The 19,269-nt window shown below is 39.2% G+C and overlaps 1 protein-coding gene across 2 annotated transcripts in view; it reads left to right on the top strand.

Moving 5' to 3' along the window:
• The window catches only part of ADGRD1 (adhesion G protein-coupled receptor D1), a 252,094-nt gene that overhangs the window by 51,985 nt on the left and 180,840 nt on the right, over positions 1-19,269 (top strand). For both annotated transcript variants that reach the window (XR_006275876.1, XM_038374066.2), the window contains exon 15: positions 3,479-3,620. Coding sequence is in view for 1 of the 2 variants with exons in the window: in XM_038374066.2 (XP_038229994.1) it covers positions 3,479-3,620 (142 nt within the window). In the remaining variant the exon portion in view is untranslated. The remainder of the gene's footprint in view (positions 1-3,478; positions 3,621-19,269) is intronic.

The following is a 19,269-nucleotide window of genomic DNA, read 5'->3' as shown; positions in this document are numbered from 1 at the left end:
AGACTATGTTCGCTATGATTTATTAAGGGAAATAGACCATAATTTTAACCTCCCACAGAGAGAGAGAATGAATGTGGTCTTGACTCACAGGTCAAAGATTAGCAAGGATAAAGACAGTGTGTAAATATCTTCAGCCTCAAATCACTGAGTTCCAAGGCATTTTCATGGCTGTCTCTAAAGTCTTGGGCTCTGATCCTACACAGGGATCTGTCTGCACAGCGGGCCCAATTTTGCCATTTTTAGGAATGTTGAGTAGTTCTGTATTTCCATGTCTCAACTCCCGCAGAGAGAGAATATGACAATACAGGGACCCATTTTTACTCCCATATAGAAGATTTGCCACTGATTTCAGTGGGAGAAGGATCAGCCCTGAACGTATAATTTTTAAGGAACACATGGTTTAAAAGTGGCCTCTAGGTTTCTAATATTAACCTGGGCTTCCTGAATTATTTGCAGTGTATCTGGTATTACGGAATCATGTCTATGGAGCTCTAGATGGCTTGCCTGTCCAGAGGCCTGTTTTGAAACTTAATAATCCAAGGAATGCTGGCTTGGCAGTTTTCCTTTGTGGAATAAAGCATCAGGTATCTGAGGAATGCTTGAAAAATAAGAAGTGTACAATTCTTTCTCCCTTGGTTTACTTTGGTGCTCTTTGCTATTGCACCTTTCTGGCTTAAGTCTCACCAAAATAATCTTTTCTAATGATGTTTTCCACAGAGGAGTAGTTTTAAAGACACCCTTTAAGGAGTCTTTAGTCTCAGACTACTTGGGCACCTATAATTTACAGTCTGTCTGGTTGGTTCTTCGTGACAGAATTTCATTATCCTTGTGGCACATATTGAATTTTATTTGCACTTTGTTGCCAGATGACTGTTCTATTTTCAGACCATCTAACCAGAGCTCTCTGAGAGTCACTTTGGTCCTTTAAGAAGGGAGTCAAAACCTAAAGAAACTTTGGGCTCCACTTTGCTCTCAGTCCTACACTGGCGCAAATCTGGAGTCACTCCATGGAAATCAGACAGGTTACAGGCCCTACATCCTGTAACATACATTAGTGTTAGACAGTGATTCTGGGGAATGTGGTGTTGTGGAGAGAAATGCTGGGCCTTGTATTGCAGCATTACAAAATACTAAACTGAGTTAAACGATGGGATGTAATTTGAAATGAACTAAAGCCCTGGGTGTGAATACCTTTGAACATTGGGCAATTCAGCACACAAAGTCCTGGATCCAAATATCCCCAGACTTTGGAAAAGCAAGCTCAAAATTCAGATACACATCTGGATCCAAACTTCACATTGTGAGCCCTTCTCTGACTATAACTCTACATACTCTGAGGGCAAATTCTGCCCTCCGTTGCATGGATGAAACTCCTACTGAGTGCAATGGGAGCAGAAATAATCCCTAATGATGCTAATATCATTTAAATGTTATAGAACAGAGTTAGATCATACATCCTACAAATCTAGTTGAGTTTGTCTCAGTCAACCCAGCTGTGCAATTTGATGACATCAGTTAATGTCTGAAATGAACTCTTCTTAGTCAGTATGAGGAAAAACACCAAGAAACCACTGTGATATGTGGTATAGGTTTTTAAAGAAGTGCGTTTTTCTGATGGAAGTGAGATTGTGATGTGGAGAGTGAGTGATATGGTTATTGTGAGCAGCCAAACAGGCTAATGTGTTTTGCTTGGTAACCCAAGCTAATGAATAGTTCACCATGCATTTGCATTTGCCATTGTAGGTAGCACTCATCTGTCTGCATGATCTAATGCTAAGGAGAGAATGATGGAAGATGCTCTGCTAATGTAAACAGTGCTTGTTCTTGATCAATGGGACACTCTTTCAAATTTATGTCAGAATTCTACTCTGATCGAATGGATCTCAGCTCTTCCTAAATGTGCAGAGACCCAGACTTAAGATCCACCAAGAGCAGAATTTTGCCCAGCATTTTAACTGAACATTTTTAAAAAAATGTTTTTGTTTTATGTATGGTCAAATTCACCAGGGCTAGAAAAATGTCTTGGCTAGCCAGCTTCCTAATCAGATGTTCAGTTAACCTCCATCAGCATTCTGGTCTGAATTGTAGTATCCTTAAGAAAAAAAACAAATTCTGGACAAGGATTTTTTCATAACAAAATGATTTTTAAAAATGCCCCGACAAATTATTTATTTATATGCTTACTTACACACGTATGTATGTATGCATGCACTTACATAGGAATAGAGCATCTGCTCATGTAAGTATATCAAATTTTCTCTGTAGCAGAAAGGTATCCTTCAGTTACTCAGATTCATCATCATGCATTTGTGAGAGTCCATCCCGTAGTATAATTGTCTTCAATAATCTAAACCACTTTTTAAAAAGCTTATAAAGAAGAGTAAAAGAGATGAGCTAAGCTAAGTATAAATGGAACAAAGGAATACCTATGGTAATATCTAGCTACTAGAGCTGTTTCTGATCCTATGAGATCTTTATGGGCTGATCCTAGTGCCCATGCCAAACTTAAAAGGGACTGGAGGTGCCTGTTTACATGGATCTAATTCCAGGACTGGGATCTTGATTTTGATGAAAGAGGACTGAGATTATTGGGATTCTGGTATCTCATGTATATATTTGCTTATGATGTACAGGAAATATATTTACAAAACAGCAAATTATTAATGGTATAGTTTATTCTTTTAAACAGTTTCATGCAGATACGTGCATGGTCACAGTTTTGACTCTGCATTATCCATCTAAAGCTATATAATGAGGAGGGTTAATAGCTTCAGTGCATTGATCTAAGGTTAATTCTATTGTACATTTGTAGTTTACCATGAGCTGATTATATATAATATAATACAATACAGCACAGAGAGAGACCTGTGGAGGAGGTAAGTAAGTTAAATGCTGAGCTGTACAAGTCAAAAAGAAATAAGCTTTACTTAAATGTGTTTCGCTCTTGTTACACGGGGTCAGATTGTCAACTGTTGTAAATTGGCATAGTTTTATTGACTTCCATAGAGCTGTGCTGATTTACATCAGCTGAGCGTATGGATCATCATTTTAAACTAAAAAACAGATTAATTCTTTGTTACACTGAATTTGTAACTATTTGTGGCAAGAGGCCATACTGATCTGTAGTGTAACTCCATTCATTTAACTTGAGTTAAACTAGGGATGAATTTGACCCAGCAGGTTTGTATTTTCAGCTCTTACTTTTCTTTAACAGGCAGAGACAGCATTTAATACACAGCTCACCAGACAGGGTTTCACCTCTGCAGCTCAGCCAGGGTCCTTCAATTTGGACCTTCAGCCTATCCATGGAATTTGGCCCTAACACAAGGCCTAACTCAGTGAATTTAGAGCAGCAGGTGCATATTGAAAGAGTAACTTTCTTCTGACCAAACTTAGATCAGCCTATAACAGTATGAACTGCAAATGCTAAAATGCTATTTTACTCACTTTCTGGTATTTTTTGCTCTTCCTCTCCAAGGATTGCTGAGGCTGCTGCTTATAAAGGCTACAAGATCTCTGCAATGAGCTATGTTATTTCCCTGAAGGTGGAGCCACCACCAACCTTGTCTCATAATCTGTCAGGATCTCCTCTTATTACCATTCAGCTCACCCATAAATTGGTAAGTGAAAATGAAATTTCCAGTTTATACTATTCCCATGACTGATTGTTCCAATCTTTTTGCATCTGTGGAGGTTTCTCTGCATTGATGTTGTTATGGCTATGTTAGTGATGACTGACTCAGCTGATATCTATGATGGCAAAATATTGTATTTTCCCCAACTGCCATATTTCAGGGACTGTATCTGTTTGTATAGTGCCACAAAAGACTTACTAGTGACCCACTGATAAGAAGGTTAGGTAACAAGTATTGATCTTGATCCTTTTGGATATATGCTCTTTATGTATGTATGTAACTTACAGCAAGTGCCATATGATATGAATCACTGCATACTTCTTGAGAAAGGGGTATCATTGTTTGTTAATGATCCATTGGGTTCTTTCTTTCTTTCGCAGTGGCAATGTAGAGCAGTTTGTTCTGAAGGCAGAGGGGTTAGTGTGAAAAATGCAGTGAGCACTGACCTACTCAAGAAAACATTGAATAATATTGTTATTAGAGATCGGTGAGAAATGGAAAAATGTGAAAATTTCCATTTCCCCACATTTTTCATTGAGGCTTCATTTAAATGGACATTTTCCAGCCCGCCATAAATGTAAGTTTTCCCCTCCCCCAGTTGCTCTGTTGTAGGTGCATGAGGCTAGAGAGAAAAAGTCTAAGAGCATGGATCTGAAAGAGTTATTTTGTTGTTGTGTGTTTCTGAACAGGATGTTCTGAATGATGTCCCCAGTGGCTTCTGAGAGACAGGCACTTCTGGGGTGAGGGCTCTGGCTGTTGGATTTAAAGAAATATGTCTTGCTTCATTCATTCAGATACCTCCTGATACTTTAATATGACAATTCACAAACTGCCCATAAAATTGCCCTGTACTTTTTCTGTATTCCATTTGTCAGTCCTGGGGGAGGACCAAGATGCTGGTGCATGGATAGAATTGTTCGCTTAATCATTTGTTTCCTTCTCCGGTTTGACGGTTAACTCATTTAACCCAGAATATAGAGTGTATGACTATCTAACCCAATATCTAATCTAATACACTGTTGTTTGCATGATAGTGAACTGTCATGTCAGTGATTATTTCAGGCAGAAGAAGCAAGCATACACATAAGACAGCCTTTGTGTATAGATGTATATAATGACTAGTAGCATGGAGGTGATAGGATATACAAAAAATATGCATGTGCTTAATGAGGTTTTGGTACAGTATCTGCAGTTTTCCTGAGCGTGGCACTGACCTCTATTTTAATGCTTGACTCCTATTCGCTGTATATCTTTTTATTACAAGGATAGGTTAAACACCTTAGCACTGTGAGTCAGCTTCTGTAGCACAAAATTCATTGCTGGCAATTTGGATGCTGGGAACTGCTGGAATGAAAGGATTACCGTTTGTTTGTACTTTGTGTGTAACACAGTATTTGGGAATCTTTGTCACACATGGGAATGAAGTCTGAGGATTTTTAGGGTCTTGTGTGTTTGGCAAATTATAGCAGTGTGTTCAATTGTTTTGACCGACAGGCCTAAACTCAGGCATATGTCAATTTTGGAAGTTAGAGGACAGAAGGGGTTTCTTTTTATTGATGAAGGTGCCTCATCTGCCAGTTTGGATGAAATAAGGAAGAAAGTTCCAGATCCAAAGGGTGATATAGTTCAGAGTTAAGTACTCTGAGAATTTTCATGCCTCGATATCGTGTCTGGGAGTTGCTCAAAGACTTTCTTTGCTAGACCTTAGTACCAAGAGCAATGCATGAAGAATGAGGAGGTTTCTAAAATTCATCAGGCAAGCTGGAAGAAATTCTTCAGACAAAACTTTTTTCAGCTGAGAAATGCAGATCAGGTCAACTGAAACATTTTGTGAATATGGCTTGTAGTCACCACATTGTTTTGATTAAAAATACAAAACAAAAACAAACTGAAAAAATCAGAACATTTAATTTTGAAAAATTTGAAATGCAGTGTGTTTGATTTTTTTTTAATCCAAAGCACTTTTTAGGTTTCAGTTTTATCCTGATTTTATTTTAAAAAAGGTACCCCAAAACAAAATCAAGCATTTCAAATTACTAAGCAATCATTTGTAAGCACCTAGATGTTAATAGGGTTCTAAGTAATAGCCAGCATGGATTTGTCAAAAACAAATCATGCCAAACCAACCTAATTTCCTCCTTTGACAGACTTAATGGCCTAGTGGATAGGAAGAAACAAGTAGATGTGATCTATTTTGGTTTCAGTAAGGCTTTTGATACAGTCCCACATGACACTCCCATAAGCAATCTACAGAAATGTGGTCTGAATAAAATTACTATAAGGTGGGTACACAATTGGTTGAAAAAACATACTCAAAGAGTAGTTATCAATGGTTTGCTGTCAAACTGGGAGGGTATCTAGAGGAATCCTGCAGGGGTCAGTCCTGGTTCCACTACTATTCAATATTTTCACTGGAGTGGAGAGTTATAAAATCTGTGGATGATACCAACCTGGGAGAGGTTGCAGGCACTTTGAATTAGAATTCAAAACAATTTTGACAAATTGGAGAACTGGTCTGAAATCAACAAGATGTTATTCAGTAAAGATAAGTGCAAAGTACATAGGAAGGAAAAAAAATCAAATGGCCAACTACAAAATGAGGAATACCTGGCTAGCTGGTAGTACTGCTGAAAAGGATCTGAGGGTTACAGTGGGTCACAAATTGAATATGAGTCAACAGTGTGATGCAGTTGCAAAAACGGCTAATATCATTCTGCGATGTATTAACAGGAGTGTTGTATGTAAGACATGGGAGGTGATTTATCCTGCTCTACATGGCACTGGTGAGGCCTCAGCTGGAGTATTGTGTCCAGTTCTGGGCACCACACTTGAGGAACAATGTGAGTCCAGCAGAGAGCAACAAAAATGATCAAAGGTTTAGAAAACCTGACTTATGAGGAAAGGTTAAAAAAACTGGGCATGTTTAATCTTAAGAAGACTCAGTGGAGGACCTGATAAGTCTTCAGATATGTTGAATATGTTATAAAGAGGACAAGGATCAATTGTTCTCCATGTCCACTGATGGTAGGACAAATAGTAATGGGCTTAATTGGTAGCAAGAGAGATTTAGGTTTAGATATTAGGAAATACTTTGTAACTATATGGGTAGTTAGTCTCTGGAATAGACTTCCAAAGGAGGTTGTGGAATCCCCATCATTGGTGGTTTTTAAAAACCAGTTAGACAAACACCTGTTAGGGATGGTCTAAGTTTACTTGGCCCTGCCTTTGCACAGGGGGGCTGGACTTTGACCTCTTGAGGTCCTTTCCAGCCCTGCATTTCTATGATTGGACCCCAAACTATTTTTTCCCCAACTTTAGTGAAAACATTGAAGCAAAAATTCAGTTTTCTGTGAACCCAAAATGGATATTTTCAGGGTGGTTTTTTTTTTTGGTTCAGCCACCCAACCAAAAAATCAATTTCTCACACAGGTCTAATTGTAGGTTTCATGGGGTACCCCTGCAGGCAACTAGACTGATCTCTCACTTGTCTCTTTTTGACAAGCTTATGAACAGAGAGATTTTCAATGCATTACAGCAGGATGAGATAAATCTGCTCCGTTGGATTGTTTGGGATTGACTCTTAATAATATTATATCAAATTTGCACAATTTTCTAACAAAATGTTGTTGGTTAGTTTTATCTGCCAGCACGGCAAATTTAACCAGGGATCAGAATGCTATTGAGTCACCTCTGGATGGCTTCTAGCTGTGAATGACAGATGGGTATTCTTCTGATGCATTAGCTCTGAAAATGACTGTGGGGGAATATCAGTGTAAAATATCAGATCCCAAAACAGTCCTTTTCCCCCCACTCCTCACGACTTCTTTAGATTTGAGGAAAATATGAAAATGTAAACTGATCCATTCCCAATCCCAGACAATCCAATGGAGCATATTTGTCTGACCCTGCTGTATTGCTTTTACCTTATTCAATCCAAATGTTCTAAGTTCTGCAAAATGCCTTTATACCATCATTTCCAAAATCTATCTGTTCATATGGTTGTTGAAAAAAGAGAGAGATCAGTCCAGTTGCCTCCATGGGTTTCAGACTTGCCTTCCAAAGAGAATTCCTTATTGTAGATTCAATGAAACCCAAAAGGAGGCCGGGTTGGAAAGAATATAATAGTTTGGTTTGGGTGGGGTTCAGACTTTAAATTCTGAGTAAATTTGAACATTGGGCACAGCCCAAATTGAGAAGAGAGATTATGCTTGTCATTCCTCATTACCCCAACATCATACGTGATGTTCCTGAGCTCCAAAAACTGTAAAACAACAAAACCAGTTTCAAATACTCGCCCTCGGCATGACCCTATCACTGTGTATTCTAAATTATAGCAACTGCTCTCATGCCTCTTGGTTTCTTTTTATGATAGAGTATTAATTTTGCTGTAGTTCTCTTCTATATCTAAATTAGAACTGTCATGTCTAATTTGAATGAAGGTTGTCACCTATTAAGATTTGGATCTGAGTACTTTGTTCTACTGGGGAAGGTGTGTATCTTGGATCTAAATGCAGGCAAGAAAAAAGGAGAAGGGAGAAATAAGAAAAGAGGGGAAGATGAGGTTAGAGGTGGAGGGAAGGAATATTGCCTATTTTTTCACCATTTTGGACCCTATGTGTAAATTGACACCACTGCTAGATTTGGCTTTTAACCTTTCCTGGAAATTTGGCCCTTAGTTCAGACTTCCCTGGAAGTTTTACTCTCCATCATGGCAATTAAAAACAAAACACTGTCAACATTCCAGTTACACACAGATGTCCTCCACATTTGTCTGCCTGGTGAGAAAAGGACCTGGTCAGGAAGGTTTCTCCACTTGAGATTTTCTGGCATTTATCTTCACATGGTAAAAACTGTGGGAATTTCTCAAGAATGAGCAAAGAGAAAGGAGGGTGAACGGGTGATTCCTCTGTCTCCTCAAAAAACTCTGGATCAAAATTTCTTACCTCCTAGCAGGGGTGCTGGCACTAGAGATGCTGGGGGTGTGGCAGCCCCCCCAGCTTGAAGTGGTTTCCGTTATATACAGGGTTTACAGTTTTGCTCAATGGCTTTCAACGCCCCCTCTATAAAAATTGTTCCAGTGCCGCTGCCTCTTAGCTGGCTAATAAGAGAGGAAACATCTAGTGCCAAGTGAATCAGGTGAATAAAATCCACCTGCTTTTCTAAGTTACTTGAAATTTTTCAGAAATTTCCAGCTGGAAAAAAATTTCCTCACTGGATGGTAAATCATGACCTTTCTCTTCCACTCTAGTGTTCTGCTCCTGCTGATGGGTGTCCTATAGTACCTCTTGTTTATGTTGCCTTCCCCCCCACCATGTTCTGATGTCCCTCTCATTGCAATGAACAATGCTGACAACACAGTCCCAAAACAAAGACTAGTTTAATGCTGCATTCCACTCTCTCACTTTGTTAGTTTTCCGAGCAAGCAACTGTTCTCACTGGCTTTAGAACACTATACTATAATTAACAAAGCAGTGACACACAACCACTGGTTCTGTCCTTGAACCTCCAGGAAAGTTTTAGTTAGGATGGTTTTTGAGCTTCTTGGCAGTTGATATAACAGCAGCTCAAAACTAGCTAATCAGGTTCCTGAGAGGTTAGTTATGTGAACCTCTTGCAACTAAAATGATGTTTAACTCTGCTAGCTATGGCAATGAAGTTTTGTGCAAAATCATTTTGATCCTGTGAAGCTTGTGGTAAAATGGAAAGCAAACTTTTTCCTATCTTTGGACATGCAGAGTTTTTCTTTCTCTTGTGGATGAGTTTCATTGTTTTGTTTTGTTTTTTATTACAATAGTTGTGACTGGTGATCACATGGTAGGTCCTCCAGGGTCAAAGTAACCATAGAAAAATCTTACAAATCCAGGTGCAATATGCAGATCTTAACTATATGCACTGTTTTTGTCTTGGATTTCCCCTTCACAATATTAAACTCAGCTGAACCTGAGACTCAGGGTTAAATGACATGAACTACAACTGATTAAAAATCCATTGTGAACCAAACCTGGCAAGATTCACATAACTCTACTCAATGCGACACTCCCATAGCTTCCCTTAAAAACTCATCCAAACTTGGAGGAAATGTGTGGACACATGAAACTTTGCTACTTTTATAATTCAAAGCGTGCTGCTCCTTCCAGTGCGATAAATGCATAATTTATTCACTCAGTGTGTGAATAAGTTTATGGCCAACTTTCTAAGTTTTAGAGACAGAAGGGGCACTTTAGAAAAAAAAAACCTTGGGTACAAGCTTCAAAAGGAATCTTAGAATAGTTTAAATATTTTGTGGGCAAAGCATTGTAGTTTTGCAGGACAAGAGAGAAGATCTTTTCGTAGCTTAATAGCTGGGATTTCCAGCGGGATTTTAAAAATTGCTTAGGGCATATGGATGGCCAGTTCCTATTCATTTCTAATGGGCGATGGGTTTCAAACCCCTTAGGCAACTTTGACCCTCTTTGCCTCCTTACTCTACGTATAGTGCAGAAATCAGGATCTATTGTTAACCTCTTCTCATTGGTCCACAACTGAGTTTTCTTTATTTGACAGTGAAACTTTTTGCTTTCCTGGGGAAGGGAAGTATGGCATCCCTAGAGTTTGGTTGCATACAAAATAAAATACATTCACATTGAAACTTTGTCCTATTCTTTCAGTCTCAGGACAATTCAATATCGAAACAGCTAATTCTTAGCAGAAGTATTAGCTGCTTTGAACTTTTATCAGTGATGTCTGAAATCCAACTGGAAAAAGTGATCTATAGATTCAACTGTCAATAGTCTTTTTTTTTTTTTTAAAGTCTAGCTTCAGAGGGGTAGCCGTGTTAGTCTGGATCTGTAAAAGCGGCAAAGAGTCCTGTGGCACCTTATAGACTAGTCTATAAGGTGCCACAGGACTCTTTGCGACTTTTAAAAAAAGTTTGAGACTTTAACTAAAAATAGGGGATAGCTGACTGTATCCTTAAGGCCTGTTAAATATACTCTACTGTGGAGAACTATAGGGATAGATTGTGCTTTTAGGCACAGCCTTGGGAAGGGGAAAGGTGTGTAAGATGCAGCATCCCTGGGATAGCCTTGGATGTGACATAGAGACTCTCACTTTCTTCTTCCTTGTTCCCAGTAGTAGTAATTTATTGTTGTCTATACAACTAATAAACTAGTGCCTGCCTCCACCCCTGCACTAGCTCAGCTATTCTGGGTAGCAATTGAGTCGGTAAAGTCCAAACTCTGCCAACTCTCTGCCCACCTGGAGTGAACAAGTGAGCATCTCCACTTGCTTGTACAGGCCTCCATCCAAGGTTCTTGTTCCCTCTTTCTACCCTGCCTGGACATGTAGCCAGTGATGAGCTGCCAGAAGCTCAAGAACCGGTTCCTTCACTCACTCCAGGTCTTCGGCGGCACGTCCTTAGGTCCCTCCGGGTCTTTGGCGGCATTGAAGGACCTGCCACCGAAATGCTGCCGAAGACTCGGAGCGAGTGAAGGACCTGCCGAAGGCTCGGAGTGCCGCCGGGTCAGTAAAAATTCACATGGGAGCCTCCCCAGCCGAGAGCTCAGGCGGGACAGACAGGACGGTCCCGCGGGCCACATCCTGTCCGTCCCGCCTGAGATTCCCCATCCCTTTAACAACCGGTTCTAAACCGGCTTCAAAATTTAACAACCAGTTCACACGAACAGGTGCAAACCGGCTCCAGCTCACCACTGCATGTAGCCTCACAATATTCAATGCTTCTCAAATTAAAACCAAACATCATCCAGTATGATTCCTTGATGTGGTCTTTTTGGAATCGAAACTCCATATATTTGGTGGCTAGTATTTCTGTGTACCTACTGATATGTTTTAACCACTTGCAACTGATCTATTGTGATTCTAGCAGCTATGCAAAGAAATTCAGTCTGTGTCACTTGTAGGTCAATGGCAGAAAACATATGCTGAAGAAAGCAAGGCCGAATTGCCAGCGTTTGATATGAGGAACAAGTTTATTCATTTGCATGAATGAGTGTTTTACAGGAGTAAATTGGCTCAAAATGTAAAGGATTTCTGTGGTAGTAGTGAACCCATTGCCTCTTGTCCTGCCCTCTGTGGCAAGAGAGAATAATTTTCTCCATCTTTTTTATGGCAGCCTTTCAAGTATTTGAAGACCACTGTCATGCCCTCCCTTAATCTCATTTCCAGCCTAAGCATACAGAGATCCTTCAGCCTTTGCTTATATGACTTGTGTTCCATCTCTTTAATCGTCTTTGTCGCTCATCTCTGGAACTTTTCCAGTTTCTCCACATCCTTTCTATACAGCAGTGTTCACAATTGGACACAGTACTCCAGCTGAGGCCTAACCTGTGCTGAGGAGAGTGGTACTATCCTTTCCCGTGACTTGCGTGTTATGCCTCTCTTAATGCAACCCAAAATGGCATTTGCTTTTTTTGCAACAGCATTGCATTGACTCATGTGGAGTTTGTGATCCAACACTGCTCCCAAATCCTTCTCCAGCAGTGCTGCTTCCAAGCCACTTATCCCCCATTCTGTATTTATGCATTTGTTTTTTCTTCCCTAAGTGTAGCATCATACATTTGTCTTTGATTTATTTAATTTTGTTGCCTATTGTCCAGTTTTCCATTTTATCAAGATCCCTTTGAATGTTAGCCCTATCCTCCAAAATGTTTGCACTCCCCCCAGCTTTGTGTCATCTGCAAATTTGATCAGTACCCTCTCTATTCCTATATCCAGGTCATTAATAAAGATGTTAAATAACAACAGACCCAGAACAGATTCCTTGAGACAACCTTCCAATCTGACATCATTCCATTCATAGTTATTCTTTGTTTGCAGTTGTGTAACCAATTATGTATCCCCTTAATAGTAGTTTTACCAAGTCTGCATTTCTCCAATTTACTGATGAGACTGTCATGTGGGACTGTTTCAAAAGCTTTGCTAAAGTTCAGGTATATTATGTCCACTGCATTCCCCCATTCATCAAACGAGTTACCTTGTCAAAGAAGGAAATCAAGGTGGTTTGGCATGATTTGTTCTTCGTCAACCCATGCTGGCTGCTCGTGATCACCCTCCATCCTCCAAGTATTTGGAAATGGAATGTTTTAGATGTTGCTCTAGTAGCTTCCTAGGTGTCAAGGTCAGAATGACAGGTCTATAGTTCCCTGGCTCTTCCTTTCCCCCCCTTTTAAAGATGGGCCCTACATTAGCTCTTCTGCAGTCTTCTGGGACCTCTCCTTTCATCCATGAGTTTGCAAATATTATTGCCAGTGGCTCTGAGATTTTTTCAGCTAATTCCTTCAGCACCCTGGGGTGAATAGCATCAGGCCCTGCTGACTTGAATTAATTCAGATTAGTCAGACGATCTCTGATGTGTTCTTTACTTATCCTGATCTGCATCCTTTCCCCTTTATTGTCTATGATAACTTTGCTAGCAGCTGGTTACATGTTACTTTTTGTGTGAAAACTGAAGCAAAGTAGGTATCGAGCAACTCTGCTTTCTTATCTTCCGTTACCAGCTCAAGTTCTCCACTGCGCAGCAGACCCACACACCTGATCTTTCTTTTTTGTCTGACATATTTGTAGAATTCCTTGCCAAAGGCAAACTGAATTTGAACCACAGAATTTGAGAGCTATCCTAAATTTGGAATCAGTGATTTTTGAGCGAGTTCTAAATTTGGCCAAAAGATTTCGCTCATCTCTCTGTTGGAAACAGAACTACCTTTTTCCATCTCTAGTGTAGGTCTCTCCCAGTTAGAGGTATTACACATTGGCACGATTGCATGAAGAAACTGGTACTGTCACTGCCTCTTATCAATAAAGGACTTGAGTCTCTGTGACTGTCAACCTGGGACCTTTCACCAGCACTAAAGAAGTATAAAGTGTCTAAAGTAAATTACATTTGGTAACAGTGCTGTAATTATACCATCCCAGAGAAACTTCAGGCAGGATTCCTGGCCAAATCAAAATAAAATGGAAAACAATTTGTACATAAATTGCACAAGAGCTCAAGGTAGCTGATAATTTCTGCAGTCATTGTGAGGCATCAGTGTATGAATAGCAGAAGAGATTGGTAAAGTTTAGGAGATATTACTAGGCAGGCCATAAAGTAGGGTAAATCTTGAGGCCCTGACGTAAGATATGATTCTCCTCTCCCTTATGTTGATGTAAATTGGGTATGGTTCTGTTGCGTTTCAGTGGAGTTTCCCAGGTGTAAGAGGGAGGAGAATTAGACCCTCTGTATTTTATTCAGTGCTTACTGAGGCAAAATTCCATTGACTTCATTGTAAAGGCTAATTAAAAAATGAGTAAGAACTTCAGAGTTTGGCATAGTGTTCTTCAAAACCCTCTACATTAGTTTTCAGTCTTTCTGCTAGTCTGCTAATTGTGCCCCTTTAAAGAGAGTTACTTTTTTACATTGGATTGCAGTACTTGTTATAAAATAAACTTATTGGTTCACCTGCAAAGATGCTTCTGATCGATGCCCTTTGACGGGGGAAACAAAGTGGACATGGATAGCACACAGTGCTATAAAATCTACTATCCAGGAACAACTAAATGAGAAACATCAAGATTCAACAATTTATTGTTAGGGATGGCGATTCTCTGCTCTCAATGCATGGAAAAACTGATGTTAAAATAATCAGCTTTGTCAGCTTCAATGTATATGGTACCACATGAAGGCTGGTAGCAGTTTGAACTCCAAGAAGATTTAATCTTAACCCCCTCCTACCACCATGTCCTTTTTTTTTTATATGTCTGAATCAGCAATCCATTTTATAAAATGATCAGCATCAAGAAAATCCTGATCCTGGCAAGAAGATGCTGTTCACAGCAGGAGCGATCAGAGAAAAGCAACATTTCACTTACCTGATCCAAGAAATTACAGCAGATTGTAGAAATTCACAAGAGATGAATGTCAGGAATGAAAACACATGTGGTGTGTCTAACAGAAGAGTTCACACAGTGCAGTTCTATTCCAGAACTACACTGAAATTATGTGACTTCTATATGGAGATGAGATATGAAGCCAGATCTTTGGCTCGTGCCACTAGAGTGCTGCAAAATGACCTTTAAATCTGTCCTAATAGGGCAATTGAATATTGTCTTAGCCTGGGGGAGTTATGGGATGGTGTGAAGCCAGCCCTATTGACTGTAGGGGGGCATGATGAGGTTGGTGAGGCCAAAAGGCACTTTCATAATGAAGAGGTGGAACTGGAGTGTGATTATGCTTCACTGATCCTTGACTAATGACAAAAATTGTAGAGCACATTGCATTAAGGCTGGCAGAAGGTTCTGTTCTAGCCAGTTAATTAGAGCAGCCCTTTAGGGATACTTTACTTTTAAGAAATAGTCAATTTTGTAGTCTTGCAGAATAGGCAGCAAAACACCTTTTGCTACCTCTTGGGCTTATGTGGCACCTCATCTACTCTGCCAGAAGCAGATATTTTAATAAAGAATGAAAGGAGAGTAATATAATTAATGCCAATCAACATAGGTTTATGGAAAATAGATCCTGTCTATCTAGATATCTTTTTATTTTTATGAGCGTACAAGTTTGGTTGATAAAGGTAATAGTGTTTGATATACATAGATGTCTGTAAGCCATTTGACATGATACCGCACAACGGTTTTGAGTGAAAAACTAGAACAACATAAAATAAACAAGGCACACATTAAAAGGATTAAAAGTTAGCTATGAGTCTCCAAATGTAATTATAAAGGGGGAATCTAGTAGGGGTTCCACAGGGATTGGTTCTTGGCCCTTTGCTATTTAACATTTTTATCAATTATCTGAAGAAAATGTAAGATCATCACTGAGAAAGTTTGGAGATGATGCAAAAATTGGGAGAGTGGTAAATAATGAAGAGGACAGGTCACTGATACAAGCCATCTGGATCACTTGGTAAGCTGGGGACAAAGGAAGAATATATGTTTTAATATGGCTAAATGTAAATGCCTACATCTAGGAACAAGAATGTGGGACGTACTGGCAGGATGGAGGAAGCAGTGACTAAAAATGATGTGCGAGATGAGGGACAATCAACTGAGCATGAGCTCGCAGTGCAATGCTATGGCCAAAAGGGGAACACTGTGTAGCAGTAGAGGTAAACTAACTCCCAAATAGTGTCTACATGGGGAAATAATATTTAATATGGGCTCTTCAACCGAGCAGGGAGAGATATAACATGATCCAATGGCTGCAAGTTGAAACTAGACAAATTCAGGCTGGAAATAAGGTATAAATGTTTAACAGTGTGGGTTATTAACCCCTGGAGCAACTCGCCAAGGGTCATGGATGGATTCTCCATCACTAGCAATTTTCAAATCAAGATTGCATGTTTTTCTGAAAGATAGGAATTATGTTGAGGATTTTCTAAGGACCCTGTGTTATACAGGAGGTCAGATTAGAATAATTATAATGGTCCCTTCTAGCCTTGTAATCTGTCAATTTGTACATGTTCCCAGCAATATCATTTTCTAACATAGGCCTGGGATAGATATTGTCCCAGGATTTGAGGGAAAAAAAGATTTGAGGAAGGCTCCCTAAGTGCACCCTCATGGCTGCATATTGCTCTAGAGGGGATGGGAAGCACAGGGAGAAGACAGAACCATGGCTCTGCTCCCCTCTACATCAGCCTGCACCAGTGGGAGAAGATTGTGTGGCCCCTTTGTATTCCAGGGAGCAAGGATTAGGATTAAGGAACAGTTACTCCCATAGTTCTTAGTAGAGCACGGTAGTGATGCATCAGCCCCAACTGAGGACTGTCCCTAAAGGTATCTGACTCTGATCCTTCTTCTCGTTCTTTTTTTGCGTGGCCCTTTATGTCTTTATGTCTTCAGGTCCGTTTAAAGTGGTTACCAATATGAAAAACAAAGTTATGGGAAAGTCAGTTCTTTGCTCAGATGTATTAGAGACACCACAGGGGACACAAGTCGATGTGGAGCCAATTTAGTTTTATGGAAAGCTAAGTGTTGACTAACTGATGTATTGACCATGGAAAAACAATGGCTTTTGCCCACATCTGCATTTTCCCCGTATGGCCTTTGCCACAGAAACTTGAAGAAAATATAATTAAGAGTGTAACCCCTACAGTGTGTGTAACAATTAAGTTAAAGAAATAAAATACCTTGTAATTTAGGAATCAATAGAAAGTTCCATACTTTGTTACATAAATTAAATCTTTACTATAAATTACATAGAAAATCCACTGAGTTCAAATGAGAAATGTAAATAGTTTCAGCTAATTTTCCTGCTTCTGGGCAACCGTAAACTACTGACAGCCATTATGATGATATACAACACTTCTTAACAATACAGCAATCATTCTATACTGTTAATATTATTAACAGTTACATTTTTCTCAGAGGCTCTATTTTAAAAACCTTAGAAAGACACCATAACAAAAAATATAGATTTTCATTAAGTGGATTCAGAATTGCCAGTTGTAAGGACCAGAATTGCATTGTGATGAGCTGTAATTCATGAAAGGTTTTATCTCCATATTAAAAGACATATCAGCAACTTTTGGAGGCAGCAGGTCCTTCAGATGTTCTCAATCATTAGTTCCAGAGTAGCAGCCATGTTAATCTGTATTCGCAAAAAGAAAAGTACTCCTTTTTTTGAGTCATTAGTTCGTAATTATGACATCCTTCGTGTTTGTGTATCAATATGTCTCTCCCTTTGAAGCGATGTTGTCACAGTAATGCGCTAAGGGACAATGAAGGGGTCTGTCTAGTGGTCTGAATGTTTTTAGATACATTCAAGTAAAGTTTGCACTTTTGATTTTACAGTTTAGATGCTGAGATTTAGTCTTCTCTAGGTACGTGGGTAATTTTTATCAGCCTGCCTCACTTATAATAGGAATTATACTAATTAATTTCCTTCTTAAGAAATATAGAACTGACTAGAACCAAGTATTATTGGCATGAACTGAAAAGCTTCTGTTGTTTTTCTTTCCAGTCCTACCTGCAAATGACAGTGCATCAGCATTCACAGATCAATCAATACCGAGCTAACCTTGCTGATTTATAAACCCATAACTGAATTCCATGGCTACCTTATTTTACAGAGCCATGGAAAATTTTGTCACTTTGCTCTCCTCCTTTGATTCAATATTTGTCACTCCAAAGGAGAAGAGAAGATTATAGGGCTGATGACCAACACAATCAAAACTAGCCTGATGATGCAGAATCTCACCCCCATCTCCACTCTGACTTTTAAAATTCTGTTTACTTCTCCTTGTTTGAGTTCCTCACCAGGGACTAGATTCTTGGAGTAGCTTTGCATGTAGTGATGGATTGCTCTAGCAGTGCCAGCTAGCTGTGCTATGGTTAATGGTCTGTCAAGGTTTCTACTATAAAACCATATATTTTTCTGTACAATGTTAATGCAGATATGCACATTAAAACTGTTATGAAAAGAAAGCACTGCAGAGGTGTAGCAGCTACATTTCAGATGTTTATAACTTGGCTGTTTAAACTACAAACAAAAAATAATAACATATTACAAGTCCTAATGCCTAATTTGAGCAAGTGTCCTGCAAAATTTATCCTGATGAGATCAAGCTGTTTTGCAATGGCACAAGTGCACTGTAGCATTGAAACCACTAAACATTCGATTTACATTCAAAATGGCCAAACTAACTTTTTTTAAAAAAACAAACAAACAAACAAAAAACGCCAATAGCAAATTAACATAAGTAAGAAACTTTGGAAGAGTATACATCCTGAAGTATTTTGTTAAATGTTTATTAAAGATAAGGGGCAAAATCCTAGCTCCTTTGAAGTCAAAACTTCCATTGACTCCCAAGGGGCAAGGAGTTCACCCTTAGGTTCTGACTCTGATCTCACTTACATTGTTTTAACAGAGAGAGAATTCCATTAATCCTTGTTTACACTGATGTATGTGGTGACAGAATTGGGCTTAGTCTCATAGCAAAAGATTTTTTCAGACCGTTTCCCCACTGATTTTGCTGTCAGATGATGATTTCAATGAACTGAAGCTTAAGGCTAATACGTGGCTGGTAATCCAGAAATTAAATTGCAAATAACGCAGATAAAAAGCACCAAGAGAGAGGGAATCTTCAGTCTGAAACTTGCCTTAAACTTTGCATTCTCACTGTATAGGCACATTCCACAGACCCAAATGTAATTGGATTTCCTCTTTACTTACATGTAAAGTATAATTCAGTAAAAAATAGAACCTTGTTTGAAACTGTAGATCCAGGAAACTTAATTCTGCTTGCTGTATGAGAAGCAGCCAACATTCCACTCTACAAAGATTATACCCTATACTTATTTGCGACGTTACTTGTGGCTTTCTAAGCATCAACTGTTCTGGTGGGGGTGGAGGGGAGGTATTTCTGAAAAGTTGCTCTTTAGACCCAGCTATTTGTAACTTTGTAAGTATGTGTTGATTGCAATGGAAGGCTGCTGTGAAACAAGTTTGAATGATTCACATCAAAAAATGTGAGCAGGATGATTCATTTGTGATTCGAACATATTTCGGGAAAACTGAGAGCATTCCAATGCAAAATTTTCTACTCTTTCTTTCTGACAACTTCTTTCTCTTAGGAAGCTTCTTGAGGGATCTTATTCTTGTTGTTGTACTGGGGTCATATTTCTAAGGGCTTGATGTTGGTCAGAAAAACTTGTC

This window comes from Dermochelys coriacea, chromosome 15, assembly GCF_009764565.3.
Source record: "Dermochelys coriacea isolate rDerCor1 chromosome 15, rDerCor1.pri.v4, whole genome shotgun sequence".
NCBI classification, from domain to species: domain Eukaryota; kingdom Metazoa; phylum Chordata; order Testudines; family Dermochelyidae; genus Dermochelys; species Dermochelys coriacea.
Note: the sequence above shows the minus strand (reverse complement) of the source record. Positions and strands in the feature narration are given on the sequence as shown.